General features: G+C 49.6%; 1 protein-coding gene across 1 annotated transcript in view; it reads left to right on the top strand.

Annotated features, from left to right (window-relative positions):
- CHD1 (chromodomain helicase DNA binding protein 1) overlaps positions 1 to 17,117 on the top strand; it is a 1,592,763-nt gene that overhangs the window by 1,554,521 nt on the left and 21,125 nt on the right. The window contains exon 36 of the mRNA XM_078675438.1: positions 7,191 to 7,407. Within this exon, the coding sequence (XP_078531564.1) occupies positions 7,191 to 7,407 (217 nt within the window). The remainder of the gene's footprint in view (positions 1 to 7,190; positions 7,408 to 17,117) is intronic.

Here is a 17,117-nt window from a genome sequence, read left to right as displayed (position 1 = left end):
ACGAGGGTCCAACCAGCTATCGTGGGAAAACACGGACATGGTGAGCAATCACACCCGCAACAAGTACCAGCAACCGGGAACGAGCGGCACCTAAGCCTAATAACAAACCTCTCTGATAAAACCTTATCACCGGTTGAAACTAAGGTTTTGGAAAAAGGATTGGGTTTCATCCCCACCTCCCGACCTGATAAGTTTAGACTCCACTGTGAGCTCGGAGCTTTTTTCAGGAAGCTGAAACTTAAGGCCTTCTTCGAAGGAAAGGAAAACCCCAACAAGCCTCTGCGAAATGGTGACACTAGCCTCAGATTAAGCTCCACTTTCAACCCCCCGCCACACACCGTGCCGGCAGCCATCATAGCCTTCGAGCAGGCAGTATCTCTAGACCTCGAGAACTGCCAAGACCCAAAATCCTTTAACAACTTCACCACTGCGCAATATCATGCATTGCAAGATTTGCAAAACGATCAAAGCATTACTATAAAACCCGCAGATAAGGGTGGAGGCCTAGTCCTACAGAATACCAATGACTATGATAAGGCATGCCGGTTACTTCTCAACGATCAGAAAAACTACAAACTCTTGACGACAGATCCCACTGAGGATCTAAGATCACGGATCTCGACATTAGTAAGGAGAGCGGAAGAAGACGGACTCATTTCAAAGAATGAGGCGGATTTCCTCAATATTAATGATAGCACTATCCCTTACTTCTACACCCTCCCCAAAACCCACAAAAATCGGATGCCACCACCCGGACGTCCAATAGTCTCCGGGATTGGCTCCTTACTGGAACCTATATCGCGCTTCTGCGATCATTACCTGAAGCCGTTAGTACAGAGCACTCCCACCTACCTCAAGGACACTAAGAGCCTTCTCCAACTACTTGAGAACCTGAGTTTCGCTGAAAATACCGTAACTCTAGTTACGCTTGACATTGAGAGCTTATATACAAGCATCCCCCAGGACGACACTATCAAGGTCCTGGGGGCAGCCTTAGACTCTGTTACCTGGAACTATCAAACCTCCAAGGGGTTTATTTTGGAGTGTGCAACTCTGGCACTTAAAGAAAAAATGTTCTCCTATGGTAACAACCTTTACCTCCAGTGTACCGGTACCTCTATGGGCAGTACTTTTGCCCCGAGCGTGGCGGGCCTTTATGTAGCAGACTTTGAGGCCAAATACATCCTGCCAACTGACAGTCCCTTCTCTCAGTCAATACAAGTCTGGCGTCGCTACAGCGATGACGTCTTGGTCCTATGGATCGGCGACGACGAAGAACTTCAGGCCTTCTTGACATGGGTCAATAACCTCGACCCCAATTTAAAATTCACGTACGCAACCAACAAAACTGAAGCCACATTCTTGGATGTCACAATCCAAGTCTCTGGAACAAAACTCACTACCAAGACATATCACTAGCCAACTGCCAAAAACAATCTTCTAGAATATACCAGCTTTCATCCCCGCCCTTTAAGAGAGAATCTCCCCTACGGCCAGTATCTACGGCTGAGACGTAACTGTTCTGAACTACAGGACTTTAAGGCACAATCTGCAGAACTATCAACTAAACTCAAGGCCAGAGGATACCCTACCGCAATCCTGAACAAAGGTTATAAAAGAGCTCGCAACTAGCCAAGGGAGGCTCTCCTTGAAGAAAGGGAGCACAATCAAAAGGAAATCCCTCTGACGTGTGTTACAACATATAGCACACTGTCAAACATAATGAAAAAATCTATAAACAAAAATTGGCGAATTCTGTCCAGCACCAATAAAACTTGGGAAAAACCTCTCTTCTCCTTCAAGAAAGGGAGAAGCATAAAGGATGCACTGGTCCACACACGACCAAGACTCAAAATCACAGAAGCACCGAGATCGGTAACCGACATCTGGGGGTCTCCCAAAGGTGGTGGGCCACTACCCATGTTCCAATTGTAGTGTCTGCCACCTAACAACACACTCAAAAACGTTAGAACTAGAACCAGGCAGGACATGGACACAACGAGATCATACAAACTGCAATACACACAACGTAGTTTATCTCATCACGTGCCCCTGCGATCTACGTTATGTAGGGATGACCAGTAGAAAGGTCAAACAGAGAATCTGTGAACATCGGTCCAACATCAGATGTAAAAAATCCACTACCAAAATGAGTAAGCATTTTTTGCAATTTAACCACACCACTAATGACATGCACTGGACAGTAATTGAACACATTGGATGTGTTAACAACATCAACCACCGCCTTTTCGAGAAGGAACAGAGATGGGTCTACAGACTTGGGACCCACATTCTCAGGCTAAATGACGACATCCCATGGAATTCTGTCTTAAAGTAAAACACATAGGAAGTCGGACACTCTCCAGTCAAGAATCCAGTTGGAAACTCACTAGGTTCATAATATAGCCAATGGGCACCACTCCTTTACAATGACTGTCACCTTCTGTGCCCTGCAGTTGAGAACTGACAATTCACTCCTCTCTAGCGTCTAACCGCGTTGTCCTAGACAACGTCCTGAACATTTCCGATTGGCCAATGTGACGAGTTGTCATAACGCTACATTTCTGGACCCAAGCCTGATCTTGTAGTGGCTGTCCCTCTGCACTGTTATCCTCGATCGTGAGTGTAAACCAGAATTGTGGCATCCTTTAATCGCTTTATCTCCACAATTTAACCGGTTGATAAGGAATTATTCGACTTGTCGTACCGGTTGTCCATAACAACGATCCTACTACCTCTCATTGGTTCAATGAACCACGCGTAATTTTCATCATCAAACACCGATTGGCCTGCAACCATGCCTCGACGTGGTGCAACCACGCCCACCCGGAAGCAGACTACCGCGAAGCGATTACTTAACGCCTTCGCTGCCTCACGCTCACATCTTCGGGGTCCAGCGGAGGGTCGCTTCAGGTATACTACAGGTGCCGAGCGTCGAGGGCGTGAGTACAAATGGCAGAACCCTTCCACCGCTAACTTCATTAAGCTAAGTACCAACCTATGCTGAGGGACTGGCTATGCGTCAATCCCCTTTATTTTGTTTTTGACAATTGCAGGGTGTGGCAATTACGCTTCCACCCCCCTCTTGTGACCCATGGTGTGAATCCTTCACACCTTAAAAGTGAGAAATTTGAAATTTTTAATATTGTTAGCACGATCGTGATCGCGCCGACTTTTTAGTTTGATAGCGTTTTAAATCACAAAAAAAACCCCTTGTAAATAGCATTGTCTGTATATAGCACGTATAGTACACATCACTACCCACCTTTAGCGCACTAAAAACCTGGGGACCAAGGTGGTGTTAACTATACTGTTACTCTGCCACACGATGCTTCTGAAACCACCAACTGGAGCACAATGGACTGACATTAAGTGATCAGCATCGCAACTCATTGTATGTTTTGTCCTTTATGTCTGTCCACGTCAATTTCTTCTCCCCACAGGTGTAGAAACCGTAAATTCGGAAGCCTCCTAAACCAGGAGTAATTAGGACGACAATTTTTCTTCCTAATTTTTTGCACTTTTTTCACCATTTAATTTTCACTTTCACTCCCCTAGGTAAGGGTGGGCCTTAGAGAGTCCATACCGCCAGGGTTTTATTTCACACTGAGTCCTGATGAATGCCAGGTAAATTTACACCGTTTCGTGGCTGAAACATGTCGACTGACTTAGGAAACTACCACTTAATTAATTGTGGACGAATTTCCTACACATAAGTTTTTTATCTTTAAGTCCTTAGTGATCATAATAATAAAGTTAATTTTGATACACTACTGACTTCTTTTTAACCTCTCACCACCCACTTAATTTTCTTTGCATAACACTGCCTTGACCCACCAACCCGCTCCGCAGTAGATCTGGCGTTGAAGCACACGAAAGAGACGCTAGGTCTCTTTTGTGGGGCCCGATGATGAAGCATGTCATCACTAGGTGGTGAGTGAGGGCTTTCCTTAACGCCTTAAGTGAAGTCGTTTATTTGCTCCAAACCGGTGGTTCGTTACTACCTTGGAACACTCTTGTCTTGTTTATTTGATTCATACTGGGGTATAAGAGTGTCCCACTACTCTCCCTGCCTCTCTTCTTGTTTTGACACGTTATTCAAAATAATAAATGTCTATATCTTAGATTTTCGAGTTTCTTTTCTTCTTTAAGTAGTATACAGTGTATACTTTAGGAATTGTTTTTTTACTGTGTATACATTCACCTCGAAGGCACGAAAAAAAAGGGTGGAACTGATGTCAGCACGCCGTTGAGGTCTTCTTATGGCTCTGATGACGTCACACGGAGTTGCAAGCAGAGCCGGTCCATAGTGACATCCTTGTTGACATGGGAGATCTATGAAAAAGGTTTCTGTGGAATGGTGCGCAAGGGGTAATTCAACAGGTGAGGAATCCACAGGCAAATACTGTATCCACCAGAAAAAGCGTTACCGCAGTGTACCATTCAGGGTTACCAGCAAGGTCCACAGAAACTTGTATTTCCTCTGCCAGTAGTCCTTTGCCATTGACTTTTATGGGAGTGGTCCTGATGCAAGGGAAACAGGATGCTGAAGATGCTTTGCAGTTGACTGATGTCTTCCTGGGGCTGCTACTCAGTTCAAGGGGTTGGTGAAGCGATCTCAGACACAGGGGTCGATGTCCCTCGAAGTCCTCTTGAGCTAGGCAGAAGTCCATTCGCTACTGGGCTACCAGTCACCCAGTACTGCGGTTTACTTCTTTTGTCTGTAACTTGCCTTCTGGGTGACCCAGCTGCACCCTGAGGACTTTCCTGGGTCTAGCAGACTCAGGTACAACTTTGAAGCATCGAGTGTTGGTCTGTTAGGCTGCACTGGGGCGAGGAGCGATGGTCCGGAGACCTCGGCTACCAACTCGCCAAGCAGGCTACCTCCGCTTTAGTGGCCCTGTGCTGTGAACATGAGGTCAGTCAGCTGGCCCTTGAAGTCTCGTTTTCTGGCTGAGGCTCTGGAATGACATCTCCAGAAGCTGCACACAACAGTCCTTTCCTTCGCTCGCCTAAGGTGCAGTTGGCACAGTCCAACTTGAGTGCAGCCTCTTCTTCATTGGGTCCTTGGTACAGCAGGGCATTCCTCCTTCTGTCTTCTTGTCCAGTTCGAGATCTGAGTTCTGGGTGCAGGAGATGCCCTTTTTATGCACAGAAATTGCCCTCAGGGGAAGTCGAGGTCACTAGCCAATGGACTACCAGGATCCCTCCTGCCTGATGACAGCTTCTTTTGAAGTGTGGCATCTAGAGATCCCAGAAGTCTCTATTCTGCCCACTCTTAAGATGACAGAACCCCTCTCACTGGGCTACATGCCTACGAGGGAAACCGGTTTGGCAACTGTTCCCTCTCCCCCCCTGCCCTCCCTCCCCCCGTCCCTGCTGCCAGCCTGTCTGCCTACATAATAGGGCAGCCCCTCCCACGTATGCTTACTACTTACCCTTCAAAGGTGGCTTCCCCTTTGAAGCTCACCTTTTGGGCCAACACCCACGTTTGGCTTCCTGCCAGGAGGCAGTAACACCTCCTCTAGAGGCAGCCTCTATTGTTACCTTTCCTGGGAGTTGTTCACACGTCTCCCCAGGAGGACAGAACGCTGTCTTGAGGACAGCCTCAGCAAATGCCTACTGGAAGGCTTAGGCAACAGAGTAGCATCTTTCTGAAAGTTGCATGTGGCAACAAGTTAAATTAATTTCGACTTGGGGATCAAGTGAGGCTTAATGTATTAAGCCATATGCTACCTTGAAGTATCAACTTTGGAAGTAACATTTACAAGTAAACACAGCTGGGTTGTCAGTGTGTAAATCTGCTCTTGCCAATGAGGCTACCTTGTCTCTCCCTGTAAAAAAAGAATTGTAGTTTTTTACTGTTATAACATGTTAAACACATGTTCTACTTTAGTAAAATGTTGCACCCTGCATTAGGGCTTGATATGCCTACTGTAAGGGTGAGTTACACACTTCTGAAAGGGAGTTTGGGCTTTGCCGCAGCTTAAAATGGCAAAGTCAAGTTAGCAGTTTAAAACTGCCCTTCCAGTCTTCAGTGGCAGACTGGGAGCCATATTGTACCTTATCCCACTCAGGGTGGCACAACAAGTGCTGCACTCACTGAAGGGACACTCTAACTTACTCTTACTCTAACCCTGGGACCATATACTTGGGGCTCAAAAATAAGGCTATGTCTATTAGGTATGAGCCAGTCAACCATGTGTCTCTTTAAGGCTCAGAGCACCTACACTGAGCCCTGATTAGCAGGGCTCTGAGCATTTCAGAGCCATTACACCAGCGCCTAGTAGTCAAAACAGGTAAAAATATTGGGTGTGAAACCTGCATAAAGTCTGTTGCCTCAACAGGTTGTGCGGCAGCTGCTGCTGTTCTCATTAAATGTTCTTGTTAGTGAAATTTTCAGGGTCTCCCTGGAGAAAAGGCCTTGCTTTTTGCTACTTTGTTGCCGGAAACCTGATTCTTGATTATAAGTATCATTTTTAACTAAACATCCCCCATCGTTTCCCTTAGAATAGTTGAAATAGTAGTTATTATGACCTTTTTGCCAATCTTCCTGTGTAAATGAACTGACTGACACTGCTTTGCACTCATGGGACATTGGGAACCATCGAGTTCCATAACAAAGCTTGCACAAAATTCTGCTATGTTAATAGTGATGTCTATCATTCCTGTTATATGCTTTTTAGGGGGTTCGGGGGAGTCGACACGAGAAAACAAGCCTGCAATTTTTATATGTTTGAATTTAATTGCATTTAATAGTCATTGAAAGAATAGCATGTATTGTCTTTTAGTAAGTTCCTTTTCCTATGTACTCTGCATTACAATGTATTTTCCTTCCTTCTATGGTGCTGGGAAAATAGGCAGCACTGATATCTTGGATACAGGCGGCATCTATGTGGATCTTTAATGCCACTTCTAGCTCCATAGATCAAAGTGCTCTGCATTAACCTTGTGCCTGTCTGCAGACATGTTTATATAGTGTTTCAAGTACTGCTATTTTAAGGTTTTGTGGCTTTACTTTAGAGACCCTTATAGTGTCTTAGAAGATTTGCTATCAGAAAAATAGTATTGAGTATTCATCAGGGCAACAGATTTCCAAAGGTAATTTACTATTTCATTTTCAGTCTTAGAGAGTTATACCTATTTCTTCATAATTACTCTAACATGCTGATCGTTTTGTTTCGAAACAGACGTTGACAGGCTGAAAGAAAATACAAACCATGATGACAGCAGCAGAGACAGTTATTCATCTGAAAGACATTCATCGCAGTATGATAATCACAAAGAGCGACATCAAGGTGACGCTTATAGCAAATGTGAGTCAAGGAAAAGACCATATTCCTCCTTCAGCAATGGCAAAGATCACAGGGATTGGGATCGGGATCATCACTTCAAACAGGAAAACAGGTAAATTGTGTGATTGATTGTACTTAATCTAGCATCTGGACCTAAACATTCTCATCGTATTGCAAGGGATCCTAGTTAAATGATATAACTGGATACTGCATCTATAGGCCTATGATTTGTGACTTAAGAGCTTCACTGGACCATTCTTTCTATCCTCATTCCCTAGATCCATCTTGTTAACTCCTTCCTATCATTTTAACAATTTAGGTTGACTGTCTCTTTATGATAGATCATGTTCTTATATAGGATCAGCCTCATAATGTGCTTTCACTTTTTGCACTCGCCAGAGATTTTCTCCATTTATCATGTGGGTTATATATTCAGATGTAATTGGGTGTAGCATGTGCATCTGGCTGTTGATGTTAAGCTATTGGAAGTTTGAGAGCTAATCACATTTCTTAACTCTATGAACTCGCTGTGCAATTCCTTCATGCTGTTCTATAATTGATACTTTTAAAATACTTTTATCCAATATCGTGAACTAAGTATATGGTAAAGAGGTTGATGATGACTAGTGCCATTGATTATACCAGGGCGGCTGCAAGCCTCTTGTGGTTATACCGCTGTACAGAGAGTCATCCCACTGCTCGGAACACAAGCCACCATCAATGAGAATAGTTGGTATTAGAGAGTAGCTGCAGAATTATGCTTTATGATAGAGACTTCTGACTGCAGATTCCTCACCTTTTGAATAACCCCAGGTGTCAGACTGGATCCAGAAACTTTTACGGGGTGCTTCGGCCCCGGCGCTGTCGACGACTCCGATCCCGACGCCGCAGGGTTCCTCAGGATCCAGGCTTGGATCCGTGACGACGCCAGTCGACCACACGACCCCGGCATCGTCACCAAGGGTGTCGCCTCAGACGCCGTCCCCGGACGGCGTCGGTCCCGATCCCCACCCTGGTCAGAATCCGGAGTCGGACCGGCGCCGTCTTCGCCGATCGGTGAGCCCTTCACCGACGACCCGGCTCCATCATTTATTCCTGACTATCAGGAGATGGATGACGAGGGGGATTGGGAGGGGACTGAGGACCCTCTGGCACTGCAGTACCAGTTGAGCTGGACAGACGAACTGGGGGAGACCAGTGGTCTGGACACTTCGCCCGACACTGGATTTGTCTCCCCTCCTACCGTGGCTATGGAGGAGGGGGCTGCTTACAGCGTGTTGTTGACTAGGGCAGCCAAGGCCTTGGCTCTTGAGCTCCCAGACGCGGCCGTGAGCACTAACCTCCTCACTGAGGTGCTCACACCGCAGGCAGGCTCCTCAGAGCCTCTCCTGCCGTTCAACGAAGCCCTCTCTGACGTTCTGTTGGGCACCTGGTCCAAGCCCTCTACAGGCCTCCCTGTAGATCAGGGCTCCGGGCAACCCCAGTTCCGGTCCGTTCACCCCACCCCTGAGAGCCTGGTGATCCAGGCCTCACCCTCCCACACCGCATTCCCGACCGCCCCTCCGGATGGGGAATCCAAAGGTATGACCAGTTCGGCAAGAAACTGTTCTCCTCACTGAGTTTGGGGTTGTGGTCTGTCAACACCGCCTGCTTTTTGGGCCGTTACTCCCACTCTCTGTGGGATACAGTTGCGGAAGTGCTGCCGCAGTGCCCGGTGGAGGTCCAGGCGAAGCTTACCCAAGCCCTTGCAGAGGGAAGGGATGCAGCACGCTATTCCATTCGGTGTGGACTGGATACCACGGACTCGCTAGGCAAGGCGATTGCAACGACGGTGGCGGTTCGCCGCCACGCCTGGCTGAGGTCCGCCAACTTTTCGGGCGATGTCCAAGCTTCCCTTATGGACATGCCTTGTGATGGCCGTCGCCTCTTTGGCGACAAGGCGGACCGTGCGCTAGAGCGTTTCAAGGACTCCAGGGCTACGGCCAAGTCCTTGGGCCTCGGCCAACGCCAGCAAACATCCGCCTTTCATCCCTTTCGTGGGCAATGAAGGGGCGCCCCCCACGTCCAGCTAGCCACAGGCGGCAGAACCAACCTCAACGCAGTCGCGGACGTGGTAACCACCATGACAGTGCCGGGGGGGACACCGGCAAGGTCAGTCCACACCCGCCCCCACAGCATCTGCCTCAAAATCCTCCTAGTCCGAATTTTCAGGCCCATTCGACGCCAGTAGGGGGCAGGGTTCGCCATCACCTCCTTCACTGGCGCTCCATCACATCAGACAGGTGGATGCTGCAAATCGTCCGAAGGGGCTATTCCCTCCTCTTCGAGGCGACCCCTCCAGCCATGCCACCTCAGTACCACCGCATGTCGGGGATCACTTGCAACTTCTCCAGGAGAAAGTTACGCCCTCTTGGCCAAGGGGGCCGCCGAGCGCGTTCCTGGGCCAGAAGTAGGACGTGGTTGCTATTCCCACTACTTTCTGGTACCCAAGAAGGGCAAAGGAGGCCTACGCCCTATCTTGGACCTACAGAGCGTCAACGGCTTCCTCCGAAAGGAGAAGTTCAAGATGCTGACTTTGGCTCAGGTCCTAGCTGTCCTGAAGACTGGATGGTAGCGTTGGACTTGCAGGACGCATATTTCCCCATCCCCGTCCTGCCGGTCCACCAGCGTTAACTGCAGTTCACGGTAGGCCACGAGCACTTTTAGTTTACCGTGCTCCCCTTTGGCCTTACCAGCGCTCTACGGGTGTTGACGAAAGTGATGGCGGTGGTCGCAGCTTATCTGCGCAGATTAGTGGTTTCAGTCTTCCCCTATATCGACGATTGGTTGTTGAAGGCGGGCTCGCCCCAGACTGTCGTCTTCCACCTCTGGACTACGGCCGACTTCCTGCACTCGCTGGGGTTTTCCATCAACGTGCCAAAGTCACACCTGTGCCCCTCTCAAAAGCTCCTTTTCATCAGAGCGGTTCTGGACTCAGCGCAGCTTCGGGTTTATCCCCCCGAACAGCGGGTTCTGGATATTTAGGCTCTGATTCCGATCTTTCAGCCTTTATCCCGAGTCTCGGTCAGATTAACGCTGCGGCTCCTGGGGCTGATGGCCTCCTGCATCCTTCTGGTGCATCAAGCCAGGTGCAGGACAGTTGCAGTGGTGGCTCACGAACCACGATTGGGTCAGCGGCAAATCTCTCTCCCTACCCCAAACCGAGTACGTAGTGGTGACGGATGCATCCCTCCTGGGATGGGGTGGCCACATGGGAGAGGCGGAGATCAGAGGCCTCTGGTCTCCGGCGGAGTCCCGGCTCCACATCAACCTTCTGGAGCTGCAGGCGATCTGGCTTGCACTGAAGGCATTCCTCCCCTCTGTCCGGGGGAGTGTAGTGCAGGTGTTCACGGACAACACCACCGTCATGTGGTACTGCAACAAACAGGGCGGGGTGGGGTTGTGGACCCTATGCAAGGAGGCTCTGTGCCTCTGGCAGTGGCTGGAACATCAGGGCTTTGACCCTGGTGGTTCAACACCTGGCAGGTTCCCTGAACGCCAGGGTGGAGGAACTCCGCCGTCGGTGCATTATGGATCACGAATGGCATCTGAACTCAGACGTGGCACAAGACCTCTTTCAGCAGTAGGGAGAGCCTTGGTTAGGTCTGTTCGCCACAGAAGAGAACGCGCAATGTCATCAGTTTTGCGCGTTGAAATTTCCAAGGCGGCACTCACTCGGAGACACTTTTTGTCACAAGTGAAGTTGCGGTCTGTTGTACGCTTTTCCGCGTATACCAGTTCTGCCCAGAGTGCTGAAGAAGATCAGGCGCGACCAAGCCCAAGTCATTCTTGTGGCTCCGGACTGGGCACGAAGATACTGGTATCCCGAGCTACTCAGCATGTCAGTCGATCCCCCGATTCGTCTGCCCCTTCAGGGGGACCTTCTGTCGCAGTGCAGGAGACGGTCCTCCACCCGAACCTGTCCAGTTTCCACTTACATGCGTGGAGATTGAGCGGCGGCAGTTGAGGCCATTTGACTTGCCTCCTGAAGTCTGTAATGTGATTCTGGCAGCCAGGCGTCCCTCCACAAAATCGGTATACGCCTGTAGGTGGAACAAGTGTGTGGCATGGTGCACAGCAAAGGCTGTGGATCCCCTTTCTGCCCCTCTTTCAGAGGTTCTTCTCTTTCTTCTATCTCTTGCCAAGCAGGGCTCTGCTCAGGGCACTCTAAAAGGCTACCTCTCTGCCATTTCCGCCTTCTTAAGGCTCCCTGATCAGCCCTCTTTGTTCAAGTCCCCAGTTGTAAATAGGTTTTTGAAGGGCATCACTCATATGTTCCCTCCTGTTCCTTTTGTGATGCCTCAGTGGGACTTGAACCTTGTTCTGACCTATCTGATGTGCGCTCCCTTCGAGCCACTTTATAACTGTCCTCTTCGTCTCCTTACTCTTAAGACTGCATTCATGGATGCCATCACCTCTGCCAGGAGAGTGAGTGAGCTCCAGGCTCTTTCTTCTAAACCTCCTTTCCTTTCTGTCCATCCGGACAAAGTTGTGTTGCGGACGCGACCCTCTTTCCTGCCCAAGGTAGTCACAGCTTTCCACATCGGGCAGTCCATCACCTTGCCCACCTTCTTTATGCCTCCGCATTCCTCAAAAGAGGAAGAGAGGCTCCACCGTCTGGACCCAAAACGTGTGCTCTCATTCTATCTGGATCGCACACGCCAGTTCCGGGTGGATGACCAACTCTTTGTTGGTTACGTGGGCGGTAAGAGGGACGGGCGGTGCACAAACGAACCATTTCTCGATGGGTCGTCTTGTGCATCAAGGCTTGTTACTCTCTGGCTCGAAAGGAACCTCCTGTGGGGCTTCCTGCCCATTCCACACGGGCCACTGCGGCTACTACTGCCCTGGGCTGGGGATTCCCCTTGCAGGACATCTGTCAGGCAGCTACGTGGGCCTCGCACACGTTCGCAAGACACTACTGCCTGGACAGCTAAGTCCGGAGAGATGGCTTTTTCGGTCGTTCCGTTCTCCAGGACTTTCTGGTGTAATCATTGGTTCGCAGACCCACCCCCGGGGTTGGTATTGCTGGGGTATCTATTCTAAGGTAAGGAATCTAATACTAACCTGTTTCGTTCAGATGCACAAGTTACTTACCTTCGGTAACGATATATCTGTAAGAAACAGTAGTTAGTATTAGATTCCTTACCTTAGAATATCCCCAGGCGTCAGACTGGAACCTCCTGAAGGTTTAAGAGCCCATTCCACTAGAACAAGGTCTGCTACATCTGCTTTGTCTAGGGGTGTACCTGTAGAGGACATTTGTAGAGCGGCGTCTTGGGCCTCCCTCCACACTTTCGCAAACCATTACTGCTTAGATTCCGAAGTGAGAAGGGAGGGCCACTTTGCGCCTTCTGTCCTCCAGGATTTTCTGGTATAGGAGAGTGGACACCCTCCTCGGGAGTGGGGACTGCTGTGGGACTCTATTCACAAGGTGAGGAATCCACTGGCAGATGTATCTATCAGAAGAACAAGTTACTTACCTTCGGTAATGCTATTTCTGATAGATACATCTGCCGTGTGGATTCCTCACCTTGTGAATATCCCCTTGCGTCAGCAACATTCGGAAATTCTTTTTGTAGCTCCGCGCCGACGTGGATCCGGACGTCACAGAGGCACGGCACCGCTCGCGACTCCGCTGACGTCACCGACGCCTATAATAGGCCCACGCCGGCGTGATGACATCAGTTCCCTTTTTTCCGCGTCGTCGACGCTAACGGTTTTCTGGGATCGTACTGTAGCTTCACAGTAACTTTGTTACTATTATTCTATTACTGTGTCTATCTTTAATTTCTTCGAGATGTCGTCGAAGAAGACTGGTTTTAAGGCTTGCGGGGAATGTGGCAAGACAATGTCTATAACCGACCCGCATGAATGCTGTGTTTGGTGCCTGAGTTCCGACCATGACGTCAAAGATTGCCCTTGCTGCAAGAAGATGACCCCGAAGGCTTTACGAGAGAGGGAGACGAAACTCCTCGTGGCAAAACTAAAGAATAAGAGAGTTAAGAAGTCTTCAAAGTCTCGATCTCGGCGTTCGAGGTCTCGTTCGAGGTCACGCTCGGAGTCGTCTTCGGCTCATGCTTCGAAATCTTCGAAGAAGAAGCACAAGAAGAGGAGCCATGAGTCACGTCATCACTCTGAAAAGGACTCTAGTTCAAGACCGAAGTCCCAGGTCAAACTTCTGAGTAAGGAAGTGGAAGTTTCGGAATAGGAAGATCATAACTCTGTTGGTGAGGCTTCGCATCCGAATTCGCCCGAGTCTCAGAAGCAGGTCCATTCTCCAGTCCTATCCAATCCTTCTGGTCAGGAGGATGAAGGTGAGGAGCAGGGGGCTGGTGAAGTCGAGGTTCCGGTACCTGCGGGTTCGTCGACCCCGGTTCCTGGACTCGATGAAGAGGTCGACGTTGTTTCGACTCCGCCTCCTCAGGAACAACCAAGAGGTCCATATCCGGATTTTCCGACTCCAGGTCAGGATCCATCTCAGTTCCTGAACACCATGTTTGGAGTTTATTCCAGGGCAATGTTCCCGTCTGGTGCACCTGTTGGTCCCACGGGTCCTATGGCTTTTAACTTGGGTGTTCCCCAAGCTTATGCTCCTGCGCCCTTCATGCCTTTTATGCCGGCTATACCACCGCATTGGCATTTTCCGACACCTCCGGTGTCGTCGATGCCGAGGCGTACGACACCGACTCCATCAACGCCGGTTCCATCGACGCCAATACCTACGACTCCGAAGCAGGATTCTGCTCGACCTCGTATAAAACGACCTCATCCGACTTCGGGTTCGACGCCGGCACCGACCCCGTCGGAGTCGATTCCGAATCCACTGGCTTCTATTGTGAAGGAAAGATCTCGGAGAGAAGCTCAGAGACTTCTGGAAGAAGAAAGATATCAATATTCAGATACTGAAGAAGGGGAGTTACATGATTCTGAAGATCCTTTTGAGGACTTGGGTGAGGCCAGTGGGCTTGAACTGTCTCCTGAGTGGGACTTAACTTCAGTGTCAAATGTACCTTCGAAAGATGTGGTGCCTTATCACACCGGTATTAAAAAAGCAGCGAGTTTATTGAACTTTACTCTGCCCACTGCTGATTTATAAGCCAAATATTTTAACTGAGGTTCTTCATTCACCCTCATCTGTTATTGAACCTATGTTACCCTTCAATGATGCCTTATCTGAGCCCATCTATGAAGTCTGGAAGAAGCCTTTGTCTGCTCCTGCAGTTTCTAGGACAGTAGCGAGGAGGTACAGAGTTGCTCCAGGTGACCCTGAATTCTTGTCAACACACCCCCTGCCTGAGAGTTTAGTTGTACAGGCTGCCTGTTCGAAAAGGTCTGCTGGGGCTTTCCGCAGGTTCCTGGGCATAAGGAATCCAGGAAGCAGGATCAAACCGCTAAGAAAGTCTTCTCCTCAGCCAGTATGGCGCTTAAGTCAACTAACGCAACTTGTCTGATGGGGAGGTATATTCATGCATTGATGGATTCTGTCAAGCAGTTGGTTCCGAAAATCCCTGAGGAAGAGAGGAAAGATTTTCAGGAAGTGATATCGGACACTCAAGCAGCTGCGAGACAAGTGATTCAGAGTGGTCTGGACACTGCTGATTCGGTGGCGAGGGTCATGGGCTCTTCCGTGGCCACTAGGAGGGCTGCCTGGCTTAAATCATCGGAGTTCTCTGCAGACGTTCAGTCTGTTTTGATGGACTTGCCTTTTGATGGCTTAGGATTGTTTGGTAAGAAGGCTGATGCTGCCTTGGAACGTTTTAAGGACAGTAGAGCCACTGCAAAATCTTTGGGTCTCCAGTCCAGAGGTACTACTGGAAGACGCTTCAGAGGGTTTGGCAGATCTTCCTTTCGTTCTTACAGACCATCTCAGCAGAAGCCACAACAGCAGCAGAATACACTGTACAAGTCGTACAGGGGCAGGCAAAGATCCCGCCCTGGAGGTCGTCAAGCTTCCTCCTCCTCTTCCTCCTCCCCTTCCCAACCCCCTGCCAACGCAGCAAAGCAGCCCTAGATCCGCCATTCCGGATCATGTGGGCCCAGTGGGGGGTCGGCTTACACACTTTCTACAAGATTGGGATTTAATAACATCGGATCTTTGGGTTCTCAATCTTGTGGAGAATGGGTATGCACTTCCTTTCCAGGAATTCCCTCCCAATTACCCTCCTTGCCAGGGTTATTGTTCGGAGGACCACCTGCTTCTCCTGCAGGAAGAAGTCCTGGCTTTGTTCCGAAAAGGTGCGATAGAGGTGGTTCCAGAACAGGAAAGGGGTCAGGGGTGCTACTCCCGGTATTTCCTGATCCCCCAAGAAAGATGGCAGGCTTCGGCCAATCCTGGACCTCAGAATTTTGAACCTTCACCTGAAACAGGAAAAGTTCAAGATGCTCACTCTTGCGCAGGTTCTTCAAGCGCTGCTAGAAGAAGACTGGATGGTGTCGATCGACTTGCAGGATGCGTATTTTCATATTCCCATCTTGAAGTCGCACAGAAAGTATCTCCGTTTTACGGTTGGGTCACAACACTACCAGTTTGTGGTCCTTCCATTTGGTCTTACTACTGCACCTCAAGTTTTCACCAAGGTGATGGCAGTGGTGGCAGCTCATCTCAGGAGAACGGGGATACATGTGTTTCCGTATCTAGACGACTGGCTGATCAAGGCGGAGTCGCCGGAGAAGGTGCTCCATCATCTGCAAGAGACAACTCAGTTGTTGCACAGGTTGGGTTTTTCGATAAATGTACCCAAGTCTCACCTGGTGCCCTCACAGCGCAACCTGTTCATAGGTGCAGTACTGGACACTACTGTGTGTCGTGCATTCCCTCCTCCTCAAAGGATTCGCAACATACAGGAAATGATTCCTTTGTTCTGCAATGGAGCAGTCGTTCCAGTTCTGAAGGTTCTTCGCCTGCTCGGTCTGATGGCTTCTTGTATTCTGTTGGTCAACCATGCACGCTGGCACATGAGGGCACTCCAGTGGTGCCTCCGCAGGCAGTGGTATCAGCACAACGGAGATCTCAGGGAGTCAGTGAAGATCTCCAGAGAAACTGCAGCGGATCGGTCTTGGTGGAGCGTGGAAGGCAATCTGTCTCAAGGGAAGCCTTTCCAGATTCCTCCATCGGTTGCCACAGTAATATCGGATGCGTCCACTCTCGGGTGGGGTGCTCATCTGGGGGACCTGGAGGTCAAGGGTCTTTGGTCTCCAGAGGAAAGGTTGCTTCACATCAACCTTTTGGAATTGCGGGCGATACGTCTGGCGCTCAAGGCCTTCCTCCCTTCCCTTCGCGGTCAGTCGGTTCAGGTCCTGACGGACAACACGACCGCAATGTGGTACATCAACAAGCAGGGAGGAGTAGGGTCGCAGTGTCTCTGCAGAGAGGCTCTGCGTCTCTGGTCTTGGGTTCAGGACCATCGGATTTGTCTGATGGCAAATCATCTGGCCGGAGTTCAGAACGTTCGTGCAGACAGTCTCAGTCGGCAGTTCTCTGCCGATCACGAGTGGAGGCTCCATCCGGGGGTAGTTCACAACATCTTTCAGATGTGGGGGACTCCTCGGGTGGACCTGTTCGCCACTCGCGAGAATGCTCACTGCCTGTCATTCTGCAGTCTCCAGTATCCGATGCAAGGAGCCTTGGGGGGACGCGTTTCATTTGAGTTGGAGCTCGCAACTCCTTTACGCGTTTTCTCCCATACCATTGATTCCTCGGGTTCTGAGGAAAATTCGCCAAGACCGGGCCCAAGTCTTAATGATCGCCCCGGATTGGCCAAGAAGGGTGTGGTACTCAGA

Source organism: Lissotriton helveticus, chromosome 2_1 (assembly GCF_964261635.1).
Source record: "Lissotriton helveticus chromosome 2_1, aLisHel1.1, whole genome shotgun sequence".
NCBI lineage: Eukaryota > Metazoa > Chordata > Amphibia > Caudata > Salamandridae > Lissotriton > Lissotriton helveticus.
This window is presented reverse-complemented; position numbering and strand designations above follow the sequence as displayed.